Source organism: Mus caroli, unplaced genomic scaffold (genome assembly GCF_978045245.1).
Source record: "Mus caroli unplaced genomic scaffold, Mus_caroli_1 scaffold_7, whole genome shotgun sequence".
Lineage (NCBI taxonomy): Eukaryota > Metazoa > Chordata > Mammalia > Rodentia > Muridae > Mus > Mus caroli.
Genome location: NW_028227262.1, coordinates 32,718,837 through 32,737,373, shown reverse-complemented (window position 1 = coordinate 32,737,373; position 18,537 = coordinate 32,718,837). Strand labels below are relative to the sequence as shown.

Below are 18,537 nucleotides of genomic sequence, written 5' to 3'. Positions count from 1 at the left end.
TGAGCTCGCCAAGCAGCCTTGGTCTCTGTCTACGAAGAGCCCGTGGGGCAGCCTCGAGGGCCGCAGCCATGAACGGCACAGAAGGCCCCAATTTTTATGTGCCCTTCTCCAACGTCACAGGCGTGGTGCGGAGCCCTTTCGAGCAGCCGCAGTACTACCTGGCGGAACCATGGCAGTTCTCCATGCTGGCAGCGTACATGTTTCTGCTCATCGTGCTGGGTTTCCCCATCAACTTCCTCACGCTCTACGTCACCGTACAGCACAAGAAGCTGCGCACACCCCTCAACTACATCCTACTCAACTTGGCCGTGGCTGACCTCTTCATGGTCTTCGGAGGATTCACCACCACCCTCTACACATCACTCCATGGCTACTTCGTCTTTGGGCCCACAGGCTGCAATCTCGAGGGCTTCTTTGCCACACTTGGAGGTATGAGCAGAGAGACTGGAGCGGGGGGGGGGGGGGGTGTAGCATGGGAGCCAAGGGGGCACGAAAGGGCCTGGGAGGGTCTGCAGCTTACTGAGTTTCTTTAATTGGTCTCATCTAAAGGCCCAGCTTATTCATTGGCAAACACTGTGACCCTGAGCTAGGCTGCAGTTGAGAGCAGGCACGGAATGTTCATCTATCTCATTTTGAGCAATGCAAGAAACATAGGTTCAGAGAGGCCAAGGACTCACCGAGGAGTCACAGAGTGTGGGGGTGTCCTCTGAGGCAGCTGAGCTGGGGCAGACACAGACTGAGCGCCAGGAGTGAGCTCTAGCTTTTTTTTTTTTTTTTTCTATGTGTCTTTTCTTGCTTATCTCCCCGTGTCCAGGGTACTGCCTTGGTAGCACTGTTGGGCATCTCTGTTACCTTCTGTGGTCACACACACACACATCCAGGTTCTGTACAGAAGCTGGGGTACCATGCCGGTGAGCTTGTCTCTGTGGGGTCAGGCCCAGGCCACACCTACCATCCAGGATTCTTGTTGGTAGCACTCCTGTTATTCAGAAGTTTGTTATGTGGTCCTTCCCCATCCTGGGCTTCTGAGGCTGACATCTGGACTAATGTCTGGAGCCCCCTCTTTACCCATCTTCTTCCCCTGCTGAAACACTAGTCAGGGTGTGGTCCTGAGCCCCAGCTCCAGGCACTCTGAGGCAGTCTCTCATGAGCCTAAAGCTCTAACCAAACAGAAGCGCTTCCGTTTTGACACATGGGTTCTTCACCCCATCCCTTTCTCCTCGCCAGCCCAAACTCACTGCAGTCTCTGAGGCTTGGATCACGCCTCAAACCAGAAGCTTGCATCCTAACCTGTTCTCTCTGAGGTGAGGTCAGAGCTGGAGGACTGACGGCTACTAACTGCCTTACAGGTGAAATCGCCCTGTGGTCCCTGGTGGTCCTGGCCATTGAGCGCTACGTGGTGGTCTGCAAGCCGATGAGCAACTTCCGCTTTGGGGAGAATCACGCTATCATGGGTGTGGTCTTCACCTGGATCATGGCATTGGCCTGTGCTGCTCCCCCACTCGTTGGCTGGTCCAGGTAATGGCACTGAGTATTGGGTCTGGCAAGGTCTTTGTAGGATTCTCATTGAGGACACAGAGCCCTCGGATTGGTTCCAGGCATAATGTAACATGGTATTGCCCACCCCCCCCCCCCCGAAAACCATCCGAAAACCATCCTGGTGACTTTCCCAGGCTAAGGTCTAAGGCAGGGGAGAAGAGAGGGACTGTAATGGTCCAATCAGTCTTATTCCGTGTCTGAGATCCATAACAAGGAGAACCCTGGACATTCCAACCCTTCACCTTGGCTGAGTCCCTAATCCTCGGCTAAGCCAAGGCCAAACCACAATCCTCTTTGGTTGAGTTCTGGCCGTGGGCCTCTCTCTCTCTCTCTCTCTCTCTCTCTCACCTTGGACCTTAGCCCCTGGAGAGGCTGAATCTTCCCAACATGCATGGTGACATTGTAACCCCAAGAACTGGGTCCCATCCAGCCTCCAGGCCACCATATCTAAATGAGACAAGAGAAGGTTGGGACAGTGGTTTGGACACCTAGACAGGCTATGAGGTACACAGAGCCTCAGAGACTCTCCATTCTCTGCCCTCATGTCCTCCCCACCCCAGGAGCCCACCCAGCGGCCCTCACTGAGTCAGAGCCCCTCACTCCTCACTGGCCTCTTTCCTCATCCTCACCCACCTGGCTTGGCAGGCCTCTACAGACACACTCAGTGGACACTTGGGTTTCTGAGTGTAGCCCAGTGTCACCGTCCTCAGATATCATCACAACATCCTTGTTTCTAGAAGCTGCACATGGCTCTGATGCTAGCAGCGAGCCCACCCGTACTGTAGAGAGCATTGCCGTTACTAGGAGACCCACATGCACAAAGTGCAGCATTCCCAGGGAAGGCCTCAGAGAATGCTCCCCTCTCCAGCATCCTCTGCCTACTCCCTTAACCACCAAAGGCAGGGCAGAAGGCTAGTGGAGCAGAGCTGTGTGGTCAAGTGGCAGGGAGCTTAAGAATTGTCCAAGGGCGGAGACCAGTAAGTCTCACTAGGTGATAGGGCCAGCAGGTAATAGCCGTTCATGCTTACGTCCGGCTGGGCCTGTGTTCTCTTCCTGTTTTATCATCCCTTGCGCTGACCATCAGGTACATCCCCGAGGGCATGCAATGTTCATGCGGGATCGACTACTACACACTCAAGCCTGAGGTCAACAACGAATCCTTCGTCATCTACATGTTCGTGGTCCACTTCACCATTCCTATGATCGTCATCTTCTTCTGCTATGGGCAGCTGGTCTTCACAGTCAAGGAGGTATGAGCAGGCACCCCAGCCTCGTGCCGGGTGGGTGGGCAGATCCAGGTGGGCAGAGCTGGGTGCCAGGGTTCGTACGGACGCCACGGGCTAGACACAGGTCTGTGTCCCTGCAGGCGGCCGCCCAGCAGCAGGAGTCGGCCACCACTCAGAAGGCAGAGAAGGAAGTCACTCGCATGGTTATCATCATGGTCATCTTCTTTCTGATCTGCTGGCTTCCCTACGCCAGTGTAGCCTTCTACATCTTCACCCACCAGGGCTCCAACTTCGGCCCCATCTTCATGACCCTGCCAGCTTTCTTTGCTAAGAGCTCTTCCATCTATAACCCGGTCATCTACATCATGTTGAACAAGCAGGTGCCTGGGCTGAGGCAGGGCGTGTGGAGAGTGAGGGAGAGAAGGGGAGGGGGAGAATGGGGCAGGGGAGGCATTGCACTCAGACTGCTGGGAGCCCATGAGCTCTCAGGCTGGCGAACCCCCAACCTCTTGGAGTAAGGCTTTCGGGTGACCTGCCGTCCGCTCCTGTGAGATCCGGCCGACCAAATGGTTCTGGAAGTCTGTTTTAGAGGTAGGCTAGGAGTCAGGTGCAATAGCGAGCGCAGGTTTGTAATCTTAATTCTGAGGCAGGAGGATTCTGAGCTCCAGGTCAGCCTGGGCTAAACAGTGGATGTGTGCCCCCCCACTCCCCAAAGCAGGCTGTGTAGTGCACTGCTATATCCCAGCATTCAGGAGACTGAAGTGGGTCGATTAGAAATTCAAAGCTATCTTTGGCCATACAGTGATTTGGGAGCCAACCTGGGCTACAATGAGAATCTGTCTCAAGAAGCAACCAGAAATATCAAGTAGTTCCAAGGCTGGGAATAGAATGGTCTCACTGTAAAGCTGAAGAAATTGCTAGAAATGCTACTTGTAGGAAGTCAGGGATTACACCACTGTCAAACGCCACAGTTTCTCTGCAGAAAAGGATGTGGTCTCTGGACCTAGACTCTGTGTTCAAGTACTAGTTCTGACCCATTTAAGCTGTGTGACCTTGGGTGAGTCAGATATCTCTCCATCTGGACTTCGGTTTTCCTATTTATAGGAAGGGCCAAATCATAAACTCTCAAATCAATTGAGATCACTCACAGAAGGCCCTACGCATCCACAGGACACATGGAATGTCATTTGACAATACCCCGTGTGCTATCTGTGTACCTGGCGTCTCTGGTTGAAGGGCAACATACATTTAGCAAGCTCCCCCAGGGAGCCAGGCTTAGTACGGGGACATGCTGGAGGTAAGGCTGAAGCTGGGCAAGTGGTAGGGCCTGTCCTGACTGGAGCCTCTTGTCTTCCAGTTCCGGAACTGTATGCTCACCACACTGTGCTGCGGCAAGAATCCACTGGGAGATGACGACGCCTCTGCCACCGCTTCCAAGACGGAGACTAGCCAGGTGGCTCCAGCCTAAGCCTGGCCAGAGACTGTGGCTGACAGTAGGAGTCTCCTGTCCCCACACACCCCAGCCACAGCCCCCACCAGGAGCAGCACCCGTTGGGATGAGGTCATGCAGGCTCCCTCAGTGTTCTTTTCTTTGTTTTTAATGAATTCATGAAAGCAAAATGAGGCTCCCCACTCAATGGGGACAGCTTGACAAAGGACATCCATCCACCAAGACCACCTCCAACCTGGAGTCCCCAATTCCCGGGGGGCCAGCAGGATCTGTACTCCTCCCTCAGCTTGTCTATCAGGAACATAACAAGTGTCCTGGCTTAGGGCTAAATGTCTAGGACAGAATGGAACACATAGTAGCTGATTAATAAATGCTAGCTGGATGAAGGGAGGAATGAGTGACTGACTGAGTGGATATATGAATGAACGGATTAATGGAAGGGAACATGGATGTCCTCAGGTGCCCAACCTGGCAGATCCAGTCATGTCTGGCTGGAATCTATAAGAAGTTTTACATACCTGCCCTGGTTTTCTCTGCCCCCACCCCCACCCCAGATGGATCTCCCAAATCTGGGGCCCTGATAGAATATGGCTGCTTCAAAGACAGAGAGATGAGGGGAGGGAGGGGGAGGGAGAGAGGGAGGGAGGGAGGGAGACACAGAGAGAGAATGTGTGTGGTGTGTGTGTGTGTGTGTGTAAACACTTTGTATATAAAGAGTACAGCTGGTAGTTATGTTACAAGTAACACCGACTAATATAATTAATTAACCATCCTAATGGTCTCTGCTTGTTAGTGACTGCTTGGGAATTGGGCAGGGCCCAAGCATTCAGATAAGGTATTTCCCTCAGCCTCAGTAGGCTTTTGCAAATGACCCAGGCCTTCAGGCCTGTACAGGGCTAGAGCTGGATTACCGAGATAAATGACAGAGACAGCAATGTGAGTTGCAGCCCTTAGGACTGAGGAAAGCATTGAGACCAGGGGTCTCCGGCAAAGCCTAGGTCCTCCCTTCAGTATGGAAACCTTGCCTCATGTCTCTCAGCCTCCTTGGCCTGTGGAGATCCAGCCCTTCCTCTTGGCTTCTGGATACATTTGCTCTTCTACACCAGCAACCAAGTGGCAACAGTTCCAGGCCAGTATGGAGTTTTAGAAGCCATGCCAATATGCCCACCTTCAGGGAGCAGCTGAGTCCTTGATGCCACCCTTGTTCTGAAGAGCTCAGAAACACAGTGCAAGACCTGACCAGGCCTCATCCTTAGGATGCTTATGGATCCAGTTCTTAGCTCCCTTGTTGGATATGCTGTTTTCCTTGGCCTTTGGTCTTTTCTTTATCCCAGAGAGTTTTGGCTTTAAGGCCAACAGGAACTATGGGGTGCCAGAATTGAGCAGCCTCAGTCTGCATCCCTCCTCTATAGAACCACAGCTGGGCCCTCAGCAGGCCCAACTCTGCAGAGGGACAGAGGCATTAAAAGCTCAGCTCCTACACTTGGTGGCAGTGGTGGTCTGTTGCTCTCAAGCTCTTTCAAAATGGATGGAAACTGGGATGCTTCCCTGACCCCTGGTTATGGAAGACTAGACTGTGTGGGGACAAACAGTCCAGAGTCCCTGGAGAATGTGATAGAGCAGCTCCATCATTTTTAGAAACCCAATTTGAGGCAGTATAGAGAGATGGTGACCTCTATAAGCCTCTGTATCTGCAAAGAGGAGCTTAGACCTGCCCTTGAGGGGATTATATGAGATTTAAGGGACTTATATAGCCAGCCTACTTCCTGGCATGCTGAAGACATTGGCACACTCTGGTATTCTAGACCTTGGCTCAGAGCTGCCCTTACTAGGATACTGTCACTTAGCAAAAGAATGGGATGGAGCCTCAGATGTGGAGTGACACCATCTTCCAAGAAGGAAAGGGTGCCAGGGTCTGGGATGAAAGCCCTCTGGTGCTATGTTGAGCAAGGGCGAGTGCCAGCAAGGGGTTATTTGCTTGCTCTCTCCATCAGTGATGAGGTTCCATTTGGTCACAAGAAATTCACCCCAATTGCTGAAACAGAGGCTGACTATTGGCTTATAGGCATGAAACCCCACTCCCCTCCACTTCAGGCTGGCTAGATTAGAAGCTCAGACCTGTGATCCTTTGTGTCTCTCTTCTGTGTTGACTTCACTCATAGGCCTAACCTCAGAGGTGGCAGAGTTGTCTGCAGCAGTCCCAGAGCCAGAAATCCCTCCAGAAAGGAGCTTTCCTTCCCTTTATAATCATGGTGACAAGTCAGATTCTTATTGGGCAGACCTAAGTTACCTGATTATCCTTAAGCCAATCATCATGTCTAAGACAGAGATTCATTTGATTGGCCAGGGCTGAGTCACTTGTTTACCTCTAAGTCAATCAACAGGCCTGAGATGGAGAGTCATCTTCTGATTAGCTAGACCTGGGTCACCTGATCACCTCTAAGCCAACCACTATGTCTGATATAGGGCTCCCTCATTTGTAATGCGTTCCCATACTACAAGATAAAGTTGACTCCACATAGTTAAGGAGCCTGTAGGATGTGTTCCCCAAAAGCAACCAGGGGAACAGGATCAGGACCAGCCCTGAGGGGTGGGGACTGGGATGTGCTAGACAAGGCTCTGGGGTGTCATGGATGAAGGGGATCCCATGGCTGCCACACCTCTGGTTGTCTCTCATGCTTTATGGGCCAGGAGTGCCTGTTGGAAGGCTACTTTAGCTGCCTGGCCTTGACCTACCTCACTCCTCCATGCCCAGTTCACTTGTCCTGTGGGATGTCATCTTTACTCCTGCCTTCTCCTGCCCGGGAAAAATAACCCTTTAGAACCAGAATGCTCTTGTCAGCCTCCCTTGACAGTCACTGTGAGTGTAGACAGAAGAGCTCCTGCCGTGAGCTGGGACCTAGAGTCCCCACAGGGTCACCTGCCAGGCTCCAAGCAAGCAGCCTTTGTGGAACATACAACACACTCAGCCAATCACAGGTCAGACAGGGCTGTCACCCCAATAAAGAGACACCTGGGTTACCAGGTAACCTGAGGTGCCCCAGAGAAACACAGTGCCAGTCCCAGGGTAAGTCCTTAGACTACACAGGCCATGGCTCTGAGCTGAAAGTGAGAGACATCTTAGCTGGTGGAGGCTTTATTTCTGTGCTTGTTTCCACCCACGGTCACTTTACCTCTGAGAACATTGAGGGTGACCCCAGATATATAGGGAATTAAATAGGAACACAAGTCAAACACCTACTGATAATCATAAAGAAACCTAATGTGAAGTAAGTCTTTGATATATATGCAATTTTACAATTGATTAAAGATGAAAATAAATTTGCATTCTAATGAGATGGATCTGCTTGCTTTTTCACAAGGAATGATCTTAGCTGAATATTTAATGATGTAGGACACAGCATATACGATGTTCTTTAGAGCTGATATTTTGATTTTATAATCATCGATGCTGAGAATGCCTCTTCGCATAAATACATAGTATAACATTAAGAAGTATGTCTAGGCCATTTCAGAAATTTTTGGAAATTGTTTCACTATCCTAATCCAAAATTCACTGAACAGTGTGTGTGTGTGTGTGGTATGTGTGTATGCATGCATGTGTGCATATGCCTGTGTGTCCAGGTATATATAGAGGTGTTACCGCCTGTGTATATGAGAGTGGAGAAGTTGAGGTCACAGATGGGGTCACACCCAGCTTTTCCATGGGTGCTGGGGCCCCAGACTCAGGTCCTCATCCTCGCACAGCAAGTGATCCTAATTAAGAGATCACGCCAGCTCCGAAGCAAATGACTTCCATCTGAAACTCAAGTCAGCCATTCAAACAGCAATTTTAAAGATCAAACATTCGAACACAATGCAACCTCAAAATACACTAATGTAATCCTTACATGCTGAGGAGTGATGGTAAGAAAATGTTGAAAGTCTTTGTTTTCTACAACTCAACTCTTAATTGTTCCAATAACACAGAAAACTTTGTATGCACAACCAAATCAGCCAATCAAACCAAATACTGTAGTTTCCAACATCCAACAGTCTGGAATCTGAGCTGTCATTCAGTTCGTTGACACTGTGTGCTAAGAAGGCATGGGCAGTCCAAAGTGCACAAGGATGCGCAGAACCAAGGCTTTGTGGAGTCACATGATTCAACGCCGCTGAGCACTGCCCCAAACACCTTAGATTCATTGTTTGATTTTGAGTTGATGTAAAAAAAAAACAAAAAACAAAGTATATTACATTTTGTTTATTGCGCCTACCAGAGGAGAGGAACACAGGCATGCCACAGTGTGAGTGTGGACATCAGAGGGCAGCTTTTGGAAGTCAGCTCCCTTCTGCCACACGGGTCCTGGGGATGGAACTTGGGGCATCCGGTTGCCAGCAAATGCCTTTCCCCACTGAGCCATCTTGCTTACCCTTGAAGTACTTCTTGATCTTTGTATGTTCAGAAACTTTTACTGTTCCCAAAGTTTCTATCACCTCTCCCCCCCGCCCCCCATTTCAGGGGTAGTGCCCTGTGTGGACCTGTGACCTAGAACCTAAGAAATAGTGTCTGAAGGATCGAGATGACATCAGTATGGATGGCACTTCAGGCAGCAGCTGTTCAAGGCATGAGGCTTCCCTGCCCAGGGATGAGGCCAGGGTTCAGCAGCAGCCCGGGTGGGGCAGGTGTGGGGAGGGGCGGGTGCAGAGATGAGCTTGATGAGGACCCAGGAAAGGAGGAAGAGGGGCCCGAGCGAGCAGGGGTGGGGGTGGGGTTAGGTGGGGTTGGAGGCGGGGCTGGGGCGGGGCGGAGGAAGTTCTAAACTGAGCGCCTGACCACATGCCTTCTCCTCCATGATGGCTCGGAAGCCTAAAACTCTGGGCTGTGAAATTCAGAGACCAGAAGGGCCCAGCACTTTCCTCTGCTTTCCTTGTTGGCTGGAACGTGATCGTAGTGACTGGCGCTGCAGCAGTCTTGTTGGATCATGAAATGGGCCCTAAGTCAAAGAAGAGACAGGGTCTGGCTCCACCAGGGCGACTTAAAGAAGTTCTGAAGGGAAGGGCTGGCGACAAGAGGGAATGGCTGTTTGGGGATTACCACACTTATCCTTAGTACAGAGGGCTTCCAGGATGATAGGGTCTGAGTGTGGGGTGAACAGCGCTTCTGGACTTCAGCCTCTTCATGTGTCAAGTGACGAAGATGCTGATCTATACAATTGTATAATGTCAACTATACAGTTTATACAGACATGCCAGTGGCTGCAGTTTCACTCCACCCTGATGCACTGATTAGGAAATCAATGTCCCAATGTCCTGATGGCACAGGATCCTCTGACCATCTCAGAGTTTGAGACATTTATCTCTGAAAATGGAGCATGTCCTAGGGTGGAAGGAGAAGGTTCCAGAAGGAAGGCAGCATCCCCCCCCCACCCCCGTCTTGTCCTACAGAGAAGTCAGGAGGCTGGCAGAGGGCACGCTTCTGCCAGCACCTCCCTAACTTGCTATCATCTCCCTGTCAAGTGGCAAACTCCTTGGAGAATTTTTAGATCTCTGAGTTTTTCCCAAACTCCCTTCCCAACACAAAACTCCATCCTGGCACAGCCTGGGAGCAGGGTTTCAGCAAAGCTCGTGGGAATGTTTACACCACAGAGTCTCTGCGTTTCTCAGTTCTTGGAAATGCCCCACAAATGGATCAAAATTGCGGCCCCCGTGTGTGCCAGCTCCCGTTTGCCTCTTTGCCTCCCGGAGCGCCTTCTCCGTCTAGCACTGGGCATTTGCAGGTCTCTGGTCACTCCTTGGAGCCATAGCACCGCAATAAGCCTGGAAGGCCTACTGTGTGCTAGTGTTGGGCTGGGTGCCAGAGACAGCCTTGATCCACCACACAGCGCAAGACTTAGGGACCTGTAAGGCAGTGCTGTGGCATTCCTGAGCAAACCTTACCTACGTGAGAGAGGTAGGAACAGAAGTCTTTCTAAGCCTGATGTAGTAGCAATCTTGTGCTGTGTGACAAACATTCCTAGAATTTACAGTTTAAAACAACAAGCCACATGTCATTTCTCCTAGCTCCAGGGATGTTGGATGGTCTTCTAGCTAGGGGATGCTGCTGACTGGGATCCAGCCTGGACCATCTCTGCTAGGCTGCTTCAAGCATCCATAGTCAAGTGAAGGACTAGCTGATGACCAGTTGGTTGGCTGGATGTTGGCTGGGTAATGAGTGACTGGACCATGGGTCTCAGCATCCAACACACTAGCCAGGGCTTGCTCCCATGACAATGGGATCACGATAGCACCCTTCCTGTGGTAGCTCACAGCACAGGGCTACCACAGATATAAGACTGAGATCAACAAAGCCTCATTGAATGTATGTATAGATATGGGCAGAGATGGGAACTCTGGACCATTGCACATTAATTTGACACAGAAGCACAAAAGGGTGACATCCTGGTTTTAGCTATAGTTCATTCAAAGGTCACATGGTGTGAGTTTTTTTTTTTTTAAAGTTTAGTACTGAAATTTGAACCCAGAATCTCAGAGATGCTAAGCCCTCATTCAACCACTGAGCCCCAACCCCGAGTCCTACCTGCAGTGTGGTTGAATTGTGAAATTCAAGGGAGAGGAAAGCGCCATGAGCCTGATGGAAAATCTCAAACTTTTCCTCAAAGGAAGTAGGAACCCATGGGAGATTCTAGAAATGGAGTGAGGTCTGTTTCACTGCAAAGAACCTTGAGGGCCACAGCCTTGCTCAAACCAGACCTATGATGGATGGTGAGTTCTCTGGGAAAATTCCAGAAAATAGAGGGATCACACACACAGACGGGAGAAGCTTGTAAGTCTCCTGTAAGGCATCCTCAACCTCCACCTTTCCCAAAGCAGTCGCTGCTACCACACTGGTGTGAGTCCTGGTAGACCTGAGCTTGAGTCAGGGCCCTGCAAGGCTGTGCATTACAGCAATGAGCAGACCTTATCTACAGGAGGGAGCTGAAGGCCTTCTTCAGCGCTGGCCTCCCCATTCTCGCAGCTGTGTCCTATCTCCCTGTCAACGGGCAACAATTGACTGAGCCTGTTCCTATCCTGACAAGTTTTTAGTTTGCCTTGAATTTCTGCTGATACTGGAGCAAAGTTCGCGTTTGTTAGTCTCCCTGTTTCTCCCCAGGGAGGGATGGCTGAGCCATGGAGCAAGTTCATCTTTGCTCCATAAAATGTTGAGTTGCCTCTAAGGTGGCTGGCCTGTCAGCTCTCCCAGCCTCTATGTGATTGCCATACAGTCACTATGAGAAATGCTCATCTCATATTTCATAAGCAATATTGACATTCAGTCAGGAGAGAGATTCAGCTTGTTGTAGTCCATCCTGGTTTTGTTTCCTTTTGGTTTGACTCTTTCTTTGAGTCAGAGGTTTGCAGTCTAGGCTAGCCCCAAACGCCCTAGCCTCCTGCCTCAGTTTCCCCAGTGTGGGAACAAGAACAAGCCACTGGGTCTTTATCAGACCCAGTCATATATGCTGTAGCATGTTTTATTTTACAGCGATGGAGTAATTTACTCATGCCCATGTGGCTTCACTGAGAAGTCACTTCTGTCTTTCATCTTGATGACTCAACCCTTCCTAGGAAACAGGCAGAATGGCCAGGCTCGGGAGATCCCTTCCCAAGTCATAGCCCTGTTGTGGGGGAGGAGGCAGCTGGCTGGTTCTCTCACCCTAGCCAGTTCCAGTGTTGGGTAGTGTGATGGAAAACAGTGACTTAGGTTTGTCCCAGTGTGTCTTGGAATGCCAAGGACACTGAAGACAGTGACCTACAGCCAAGGCCATATTAAGACCCTGACACACCTTCCCCTGCATCTCAAACTGCAGTAAAATCTAAAACATCAAAATAACACAGAAGGAAGAGATCTGAGAGCCAGCCTCCCTTGGGCACAATTGATACTTTTCGGAAAACTGAGGCTAGCAGTAGTCTGGAACAGGGGAGACAAATTCCTACCGTTGTGTGATTAGGGGGCCTTTGTGAGCATTCCCCCAACTCACAGTGTTAGATGTCAGCTCGTCAGCTAGGTAGGACACAGTGACACTGTCTCCTTACTTCTCCCGTGGCCTCAGGTCCCACAGGGTTAAGGTGGGTGCTGTGTTCAGAGTGAGTCTTGCCCTCGAGGCCTGATTGGCAGCTTTCGGCTGCTCAGGTGCTAGGCCTGTTGGTCATTGGTTAAGTTCCGTTGGGAGGTATTTAAGGCAGGAGGTCTGGAGGCTGCCACCTGAGTGAGCACTGGCCTGGCCTGCTGCCGCCTGTGCCATGGCTCCTGGGAGTGTCTCTAGTGTTTCTTCCTCTTCCTCCTCTTTTCCCTCCAGGAACACATCCCCTTCTGGATCATGTGGGCTCCCTGGGGCTGACAAGCCAGGTAAGCAAGGGAGTGGAATTCTGAGTTTAGGCCAAGGTCCCTGGAAACCGGGAGACAGCCAGGAGACAGCCTCTGAGAAGATGCATGCAGCTTAAGCCTAGTTCTCACCGCTTGCTCAGATTGGAAGAGGAGACCTAGTCCTGGCGGGGAATGAAACTGAATGGTCCCATTTCATGGTCTGGGACTCACAGTGAAGACTTCAGTTAGGTACAGGCTGCCGCGGTCCTGCTACAAGACTCGCTTAGGCTTGTGGCCTGTTGTTTCCATATGTTTCTTTCTTTTTTCTTTTACACGCATTGGTGTTTTGCCTGCACGTATGTCTGTGTCGGGGTGTTGGACCCAATGGAACTAGAATTTCAGAGAACTGGAGTTCAGACAGCTGTGAACTGCCATGGGAATTGAACCCTGGTCCTCTGGAAAAGCACCCAGTGCTCTTAACCACTGAGCCATCTCTCCAGCCGATGGCTTTTTCTTTCTACTTCTAAACTTAACTTTTGAGTCTGAATTTTGCAAATAATTCTGACAGCATCACCCTGAGTTTAAGTCACGCTGACAGGTTCTCCCATTTCTCTCCCCCAAATCCTCCTTTTTCTTGCTGCTTTTTAAAAGTAACAGCCCATCTCAAAATACCCCATTGCTCCCCCAAGTTCAGCATGCAGTGACCTTTAGTATGTTATCATGTGTGCCCAGCGCCACAATCTCTTTCAGAATTGAGTCATTTCCTGAGAAGAAAAGCTGACTTGTGCTATTAACAGTCACTCTCCAGCTTCACTCCACCTGTGTCTGTGGGGCCTCGCCATTTCATACAAGGCGTTGTGACTGGCTGCTGCTTCTTTTTTTTTTTTTCCTGCTTATACTTAGAAGCACTCCGTGTGGTAGCTCTCGCATCTCAGTCCTTTATGGCCAAGTAGTATTCCATTGTGTGAGTGGTCACAGGCATTTGGGCTGTTGGGAAGAACCGCTCAGGCACACAGATGGTGAGGCTAGGGATGGAGCCCAGGGCCTCAGTCAGGCACGCTGAACCCAGGCTTCTTCACCCCCTCGCGTCTTTGCTTCTGTTCTCACTTCTGGGGGGCCTGTCTCTAGGAATGTGACTGTTCTTTCTTTTGCTTTTCCCCAAATAAGTTTCTTTTAAACATGTTGGGCTCACACTTGAGAGGTAGAGACAGGGAGGTCTCTTGAGTTCAGGGTCAACCTGGTCTACAGAGTGAATTCCAGGCTAGTGAGAGCTACGTAGTAAGGCTCCCTTTATTTTCACTTCTATCACTCTGCACATGAGGCCTTTTTCAAGCAAGCATATAATGTCATGTGAGTGTGAGCATCTCCCTCCCCCTCCCCTCCCCCTCCTCACTCCTTTGCTCCCCAGAGAGCTTCACGTCTTCTTTCTTTCCAGCTGTGGACACAGACTTCATATGGACAAAGTCTAGGACCCACAGGTGATGCTAATATCTTGTTAGGAAACCTTCTGAGACTGAGAGGAAATCGGGCTGGGAGCAGCTGAGTCCCTCCCCTGTGCCCGTCCGGCACAGCCATCCTCAGCTGTGGCTGCTTACCCACTGGCTTATCTCAGACACGTGCCAGGCCCAGCATCTCAGCTGGAAATAGTCCAGGGTTGATTTCCAAAGAGCTGAACCTTTAAGAAAGGGCTGTCAGGCCTGGGGTACAGCTCAGTGCTAGAACACTTGCCTGGCATGCATGCACCAAGCCTTGGGTTGGGTCATGAGCCGTACAAAGAACAAACAAACAAGACTTCAGTGTTAGCTCTTCCTCTCAGTGTCTGTGAAGATTTGGTTATTTCTTTGTCCAGTTGGATTTTGAGTTTGTGTATATCCTATTTTTTGAGGTACCACCTCGTTCTGTAGCCCCAGGCTGGTCTGGAAATAAGTCTTTCCACCACCGTGTGTGGAGTCCTGGGGTAACAGGGATGTCTCCACCATGCCTGGATTTCCAGGGTGGTGGTTTCAAGTCCTTCTGAGTCTGAACAGGGCCCTGTGGCATTTGGCAGAGATGTTGCTTTCTCAGTGTTTTTGTCCCCAGGGTCTTTGGTGCCTTCTTCAAGGTGACGTGTATGTAAGAGAAGCCAACATGGGTCCCACTATGCTTTCTGATTTACTTCTTCCAGTACAATACAGTTACAGCTGTAGATACCCTTGGGCAGCTCACCTACCCGGGATTGCCTCTCCAAGAGAATATTAGCACACGCCTTTAATCCCAGCACTCGGGAGGCAGAGGCAGGTGGATTTCTGAGTTCGAGGCCAGCCTGGTCTACAGAGTGAGTTCCAGGACAGCCAGGGCTACAGAGAAACCCTGTCTTGATTTAAAAAAAAAAAAAAAAGGGGGAGAGAGAGAGGGAGAGAATATTCTTCAAAAGGAGGGACCCTGATGAGCCCTGTAGGGACAGTGGTCTGTGTAAGGCTTGCAGCCTAGCAGCTAGTGATGTCACCGGTTCTCAGTGTGTGTGCTCTGCCCCACCAAAGCAGGCCTTGACAGGGGCAAAGGGCAGTCTGGGTGATGCCCCTCTGTCTATCCCACAGGTCCAAGTTGCCGCAGAATCCAAGCAGGCCAACGGAACCCAACAATGCTACGCATGGTGTTAGAGGCTTTAAAGGCCAGGGAGGCACGCCAGGGCACATCAGTTGTAGCCATCAAGGTCTATATCCAACACAAGTACCCGACAGTGGACACCAGCCGTTTCAAGTACCTGTTGAAACAAGCTCTGGAAACTGGCGTTCGTCGAGGCCTCCTCACCAGGCCTGCTCACTCCAAGGCCAAGGGTGCCACTGGCAGCTTCAAAGTGAGCTACGGAGAAGGAGGGGGGAGGCCTCGGTGCAAGGTTCAGATGTCAGACCCTTAGTACACGTTGCTTCTTGCCACAGCCCACATCTCCCTCCACAGCCCTCTGCTGACCCTTATTGTGCACTGTGGGGAGCCCACACAGTATCAGGGTCTGTGTGTGTAGCTTCTTGCCTGTGTCCACCACATAGCCACAGACCCACAGCTTCTGGGGGAGGGGCACTGTGGGGCAGTCTCTACTAACCTCATGTGGTGCCCATGGTTACTGGTGTGCCCATCTCAAGAAGTCCCAATACTAGGGAGCTCTGCTAGGGCCTAGGGGACACTACTGGGTCCTAGTTACAGTGTGTGTGGGTGTGGGGGGGGACAAGTGGCTCAATAGAGCCTCAAATTACAGGCCTAAGGGAAGCTGGGAAAGCAGTCATCTCTCAGTCTGTATTCTTAGAGATATTGAAAGAGGTGGGACTTCAGGGAGCAGGGGCAGAGTGAGGCTTGAGGCTAAGTGGGTGATAGGCAGAGGGCAGATACAGATCCTTAGAAGTGAGCAGCAGGGCACTTCAGGGAGACAAGAGACTAACACCAGGTGAAATGCAATGAGGACCACAGGGGTGGATGTGTCTCCTCTCTCCTCTCCTCTCCTTAACCCTGGTGTTGGGAGCATGGCCCCTTTGGTGTCCTGTGTGGGGTATAGGGATATCCAGAGCTTCTGTTCTCACCCCAACCCCGTACTCTGTCTTTAGCTAGTTCCAAAGCCCAAGACAAAGAAAGCCTGTGCCCCAGAAGCCAGCAGGGGAGCTGCAGGTGCCAAGGAGACAGGCTCCAAGAAATCTGGATTGCTGAAGAAAGACCAAGTTGGCAAAGCCACAATGGAGAAAGGGCAAAAAAGGAGGGCTTACCCTTGCAAGGCAGCCACACTGGAGATGGCACCTAAGAAAGCCAAGGCGAAACCAAAAGAGGTCAGAAAGGCTCCCCTAAAACAAGACAAAGCAGCAGGGGCCCCTCTGACTGCCAATGGAGGCCAGAAGGTCAAACACAGTGGGAGCAGGCAAGGTAGGTGTGTGCAGGGGTGGCAGGGACAGGAGGTCCCCAGCAGCCACCAGGGCAGGATGGGAGGGGATTCCCTCCGTAGGAAGTGGGCCTTTAGTGCTAGACCTGGATAAAGGAATGAAGAGCCTGTAGCAGCCTTGAGACAGGGTCAGGAAAGGCTTCTTGGAGTAGGCATCTCCGCTGCATCTGAGCAGAAAGGCTGAAGAGCTGCCAGGGGGTGTGTCTCTCTCTGTATGGGAGGTCAGAAGAAATCCAAGGGGGTTTTGCAATGAGGAGTCTGGGCTCATCCTAGGGCAGTGAGTAGCCATGAGAGGGCTCTGGCAGGGAGCCGTGAGTGATGGTTTTAAGACAATCAAGGACGCTGGTGCATACCCATAATCCTAAGCACTTGGGGGTGAGAGGCAGGAAGACCAGAAGTTCAAGGCAACATCTTTACATTTATATAGAGCTTGAGATCAGCCTGGGTCATGGGAGACTCCGTTTCAAACAACTCTACCCTCCTGAAAAAAAAGTGTGTGTGTATATATACACATATACGCACACACTCACATATTAAACAAAGTACTACCATTGGCAGGTAGGCAACTAAGCCGATGGTCCCACATTGTGTAAAGAGAGATCTTGTCTGATTTGCAGGGGCCTGAGACTTGGGGGTAAAACAGCTGACCCAGGTCACATGGCCTTCAGGTGCCCGTCCAGGTGACAACTTGGGATCTAGGCAGACTAGAGCCTGTAGACCCTTTGCCCCTTACTACTCCCTCCATCTTACAGAAGCAGATGCCCATGGGAAAGCCAAAGATGAGAAATCGAAGCCCTTGGCCAGCAAGGTAGGTAGGTGTCTGTTGCCCACTGTGTCTCAAGTCCTTCCAGGCTTGTGTGGGGGCTCTGGGAAGGAAGCCTGTGCCTTTGTGCTTGTGAGGTGAGTGCTCTGCTGGCTTGAGTTAACTCCCCACTGCTTTTCTTTTTGCTTTTTTACAGGTCCAGAATAGTGTTGCTTCCCTTGCCAAAAGGAAGATGGCAGACATGGCCCACACTGCAGCAGTTGTTCAGGGGGCTGAGACAGTACAGGAGACCAAAGTGCCCACTCCTTCCCAGGACATAGGACACAAAGTACAACCCATACCTAGGGTCAGGAAGGCAAAGACCCCTGAGAACACTCAGGCCTGAGTTACCCCCCAAGACCTCCTCCAAGGCTCCCAGCAAGAAGGCCGAGGCCAGTAGCGAGGGCCAGGGTTGGGGAGACGGCGATTCTGAGCTTTTATTGTCTAATAAACTGTCACAATGTTTAATCATAATTTATCAATAAAGACTGTATTCACACACTGGTACATTGGACACTGGACTGTGAGACAGGAAGGCAGAGGCGGGTTTTGAGCAGTTGGGAGCCAGGGAAGCAGTGCAGGCTGTGGTTTAGTTGATGTCTTTACAAAGAGCCTCCTGCCTGCAGGAGGGATGGAGGGCGTGAGGGGCCAGAGAGGGTAAGCTTCCTGAGCCTAACCTGAGCCCAGCCTCAGCCCAGAGAGGCAGATGGACTACGGCTTGGGGGAGCAGCATATTGCCTGCCAAGGAACACAGTGCTGGCTGCAACTGTAGTTTAGTATGTATACGTGTACCTGTGTCATGGTGTATGTATGGAGGTCAGACGACAATTTGAAGGGATCCTCTCCTTCCACTTTGTGAATCCCGATAGAATTTGGGGCATCAAGTTTGGCAGCAAGCACCTTTGTGCAGGGAACCATCTTGCCAGCCCTTGGTGCAATTTTTGATAGGAGAGGGCCGCTGAGCAGGGACCCCAAGTCTGGATGGAATCGTATTCAGCAAGAGAAGGGGAGGGCACAAAGGCCCTGTATTGGTTACTGTTCATGTTGCTGTGATAAAATCCCGGACAGGAGTTAAGCATGGGAAGGGTTTACTTTAGCTCGTGGTCCATCACAGCAGAAAAGGCCTAGCAGTGGGAGTGCAAGCTGCTGGCTGACTTTAGTCAGGTAGCAGAGAGATGAATGGGTGGTGGCACTTGGCTCAACTCTTGCTCCTCTTGACTCCATGTGGGACTCCAGCCCACAAGATGGTTCCACCAAAATTCTGGTCTTCCCACATAAACATCTCTGGAAGCAAAT

General features: G+C 51.0%; 2 protein-coding genes across 2 annotated transcripts; both read left to right on the top strand.

Annotated features, from left to right (window-relative positions):
* Positions 1 to 68: 68 nt before the first annotated feature.
* On the top strand, positions 69 to 4,233 carry Rho (rhodopsin). The gene is made up of 5 exons (XM_021165399.2): positions 69 to 429; positions 1,350 to 1,518; positions 2,624 to 2,789; positions 2,906 to 3,145; positions 4,123 to 4,233. Exons 1-5 carry the CDS (start codon positions 69 to 71, stop codon positions 4,231 to 4,233), a joined length of 1,047 nt encoding a protein of 348 aa, XP_021021058.1.
* Positions 4,234 to 12,474: 8,241 nt separating this feature from the next.
* H1-8 (H1.8 linker histone) lies at positions 12,475 to 17,587 on the top strand. Its single transcript, XM_021165753.2, has 5 exons — positions 12,475 to 12,580; positions 15,115 to 15,374; positions 16,114 to 16,423; positions 17,192 to 17,247; positions 17,399 to 17,587. Exons 1-5 carry the CDS (start codon positions 12,475 to 12,477, stop codon positions 17,585 to 17,587), a joined length of 921 nt encoding a protein of 306 aa, XP_021021412.1.
* The last annotated feature ends 950 nt before the right edge of the window (positions 17,588 to 18,537 follow it).

Excerpts from the sequence above, each read along its gene's own strand:
- Rho (XM_021165399.2), top strand. The coding sequence starts at position 69 with ATGAACGGCACAGAAGGCCCCAATTTTTATGTGCCCTTCTCCAACGTC. Across the intron at positions 2,790-2,905 it reads TGGTCTTCACAGTCAAGGAG|GCGGCCGCCCAGCAGCAGGA; the intron begins GTATGAGCAGGC and ends GTGTCCCTGCAG. Across the intron at positions 3,146-4,122 it reads ACATCATGTTGAACAAGCAG|TTCCGGAACTGTATGCTCAC; the intron begins GTGCCTGGGCTG and ends CTTGTCTTCCAG.
- H1-8 (XM_021165753.2), top strand. The coding sequence starts at position 12,475 with ATGGCTCCTGGGAGTGTCTCTAGTGTTTCTTCCTCTTCCTCCTCTTTT. Across the intron at positions 16,424-17,191 it reads ACACAGTGGGAGCAGGCAAG|AAGCAGATGCCCATGGGAAA; the intron begins GTAGGTGTGTGC and ends TCCATCTTACAG. Across the intron at positions 17,248-17,398 it reads CGAAGCCCTTGGCCAGCAAG|GTCCAGAATAGTGTTGCTTC; the intron begins GTAGGTAGGTGT and ends GCTTTTTTACAG.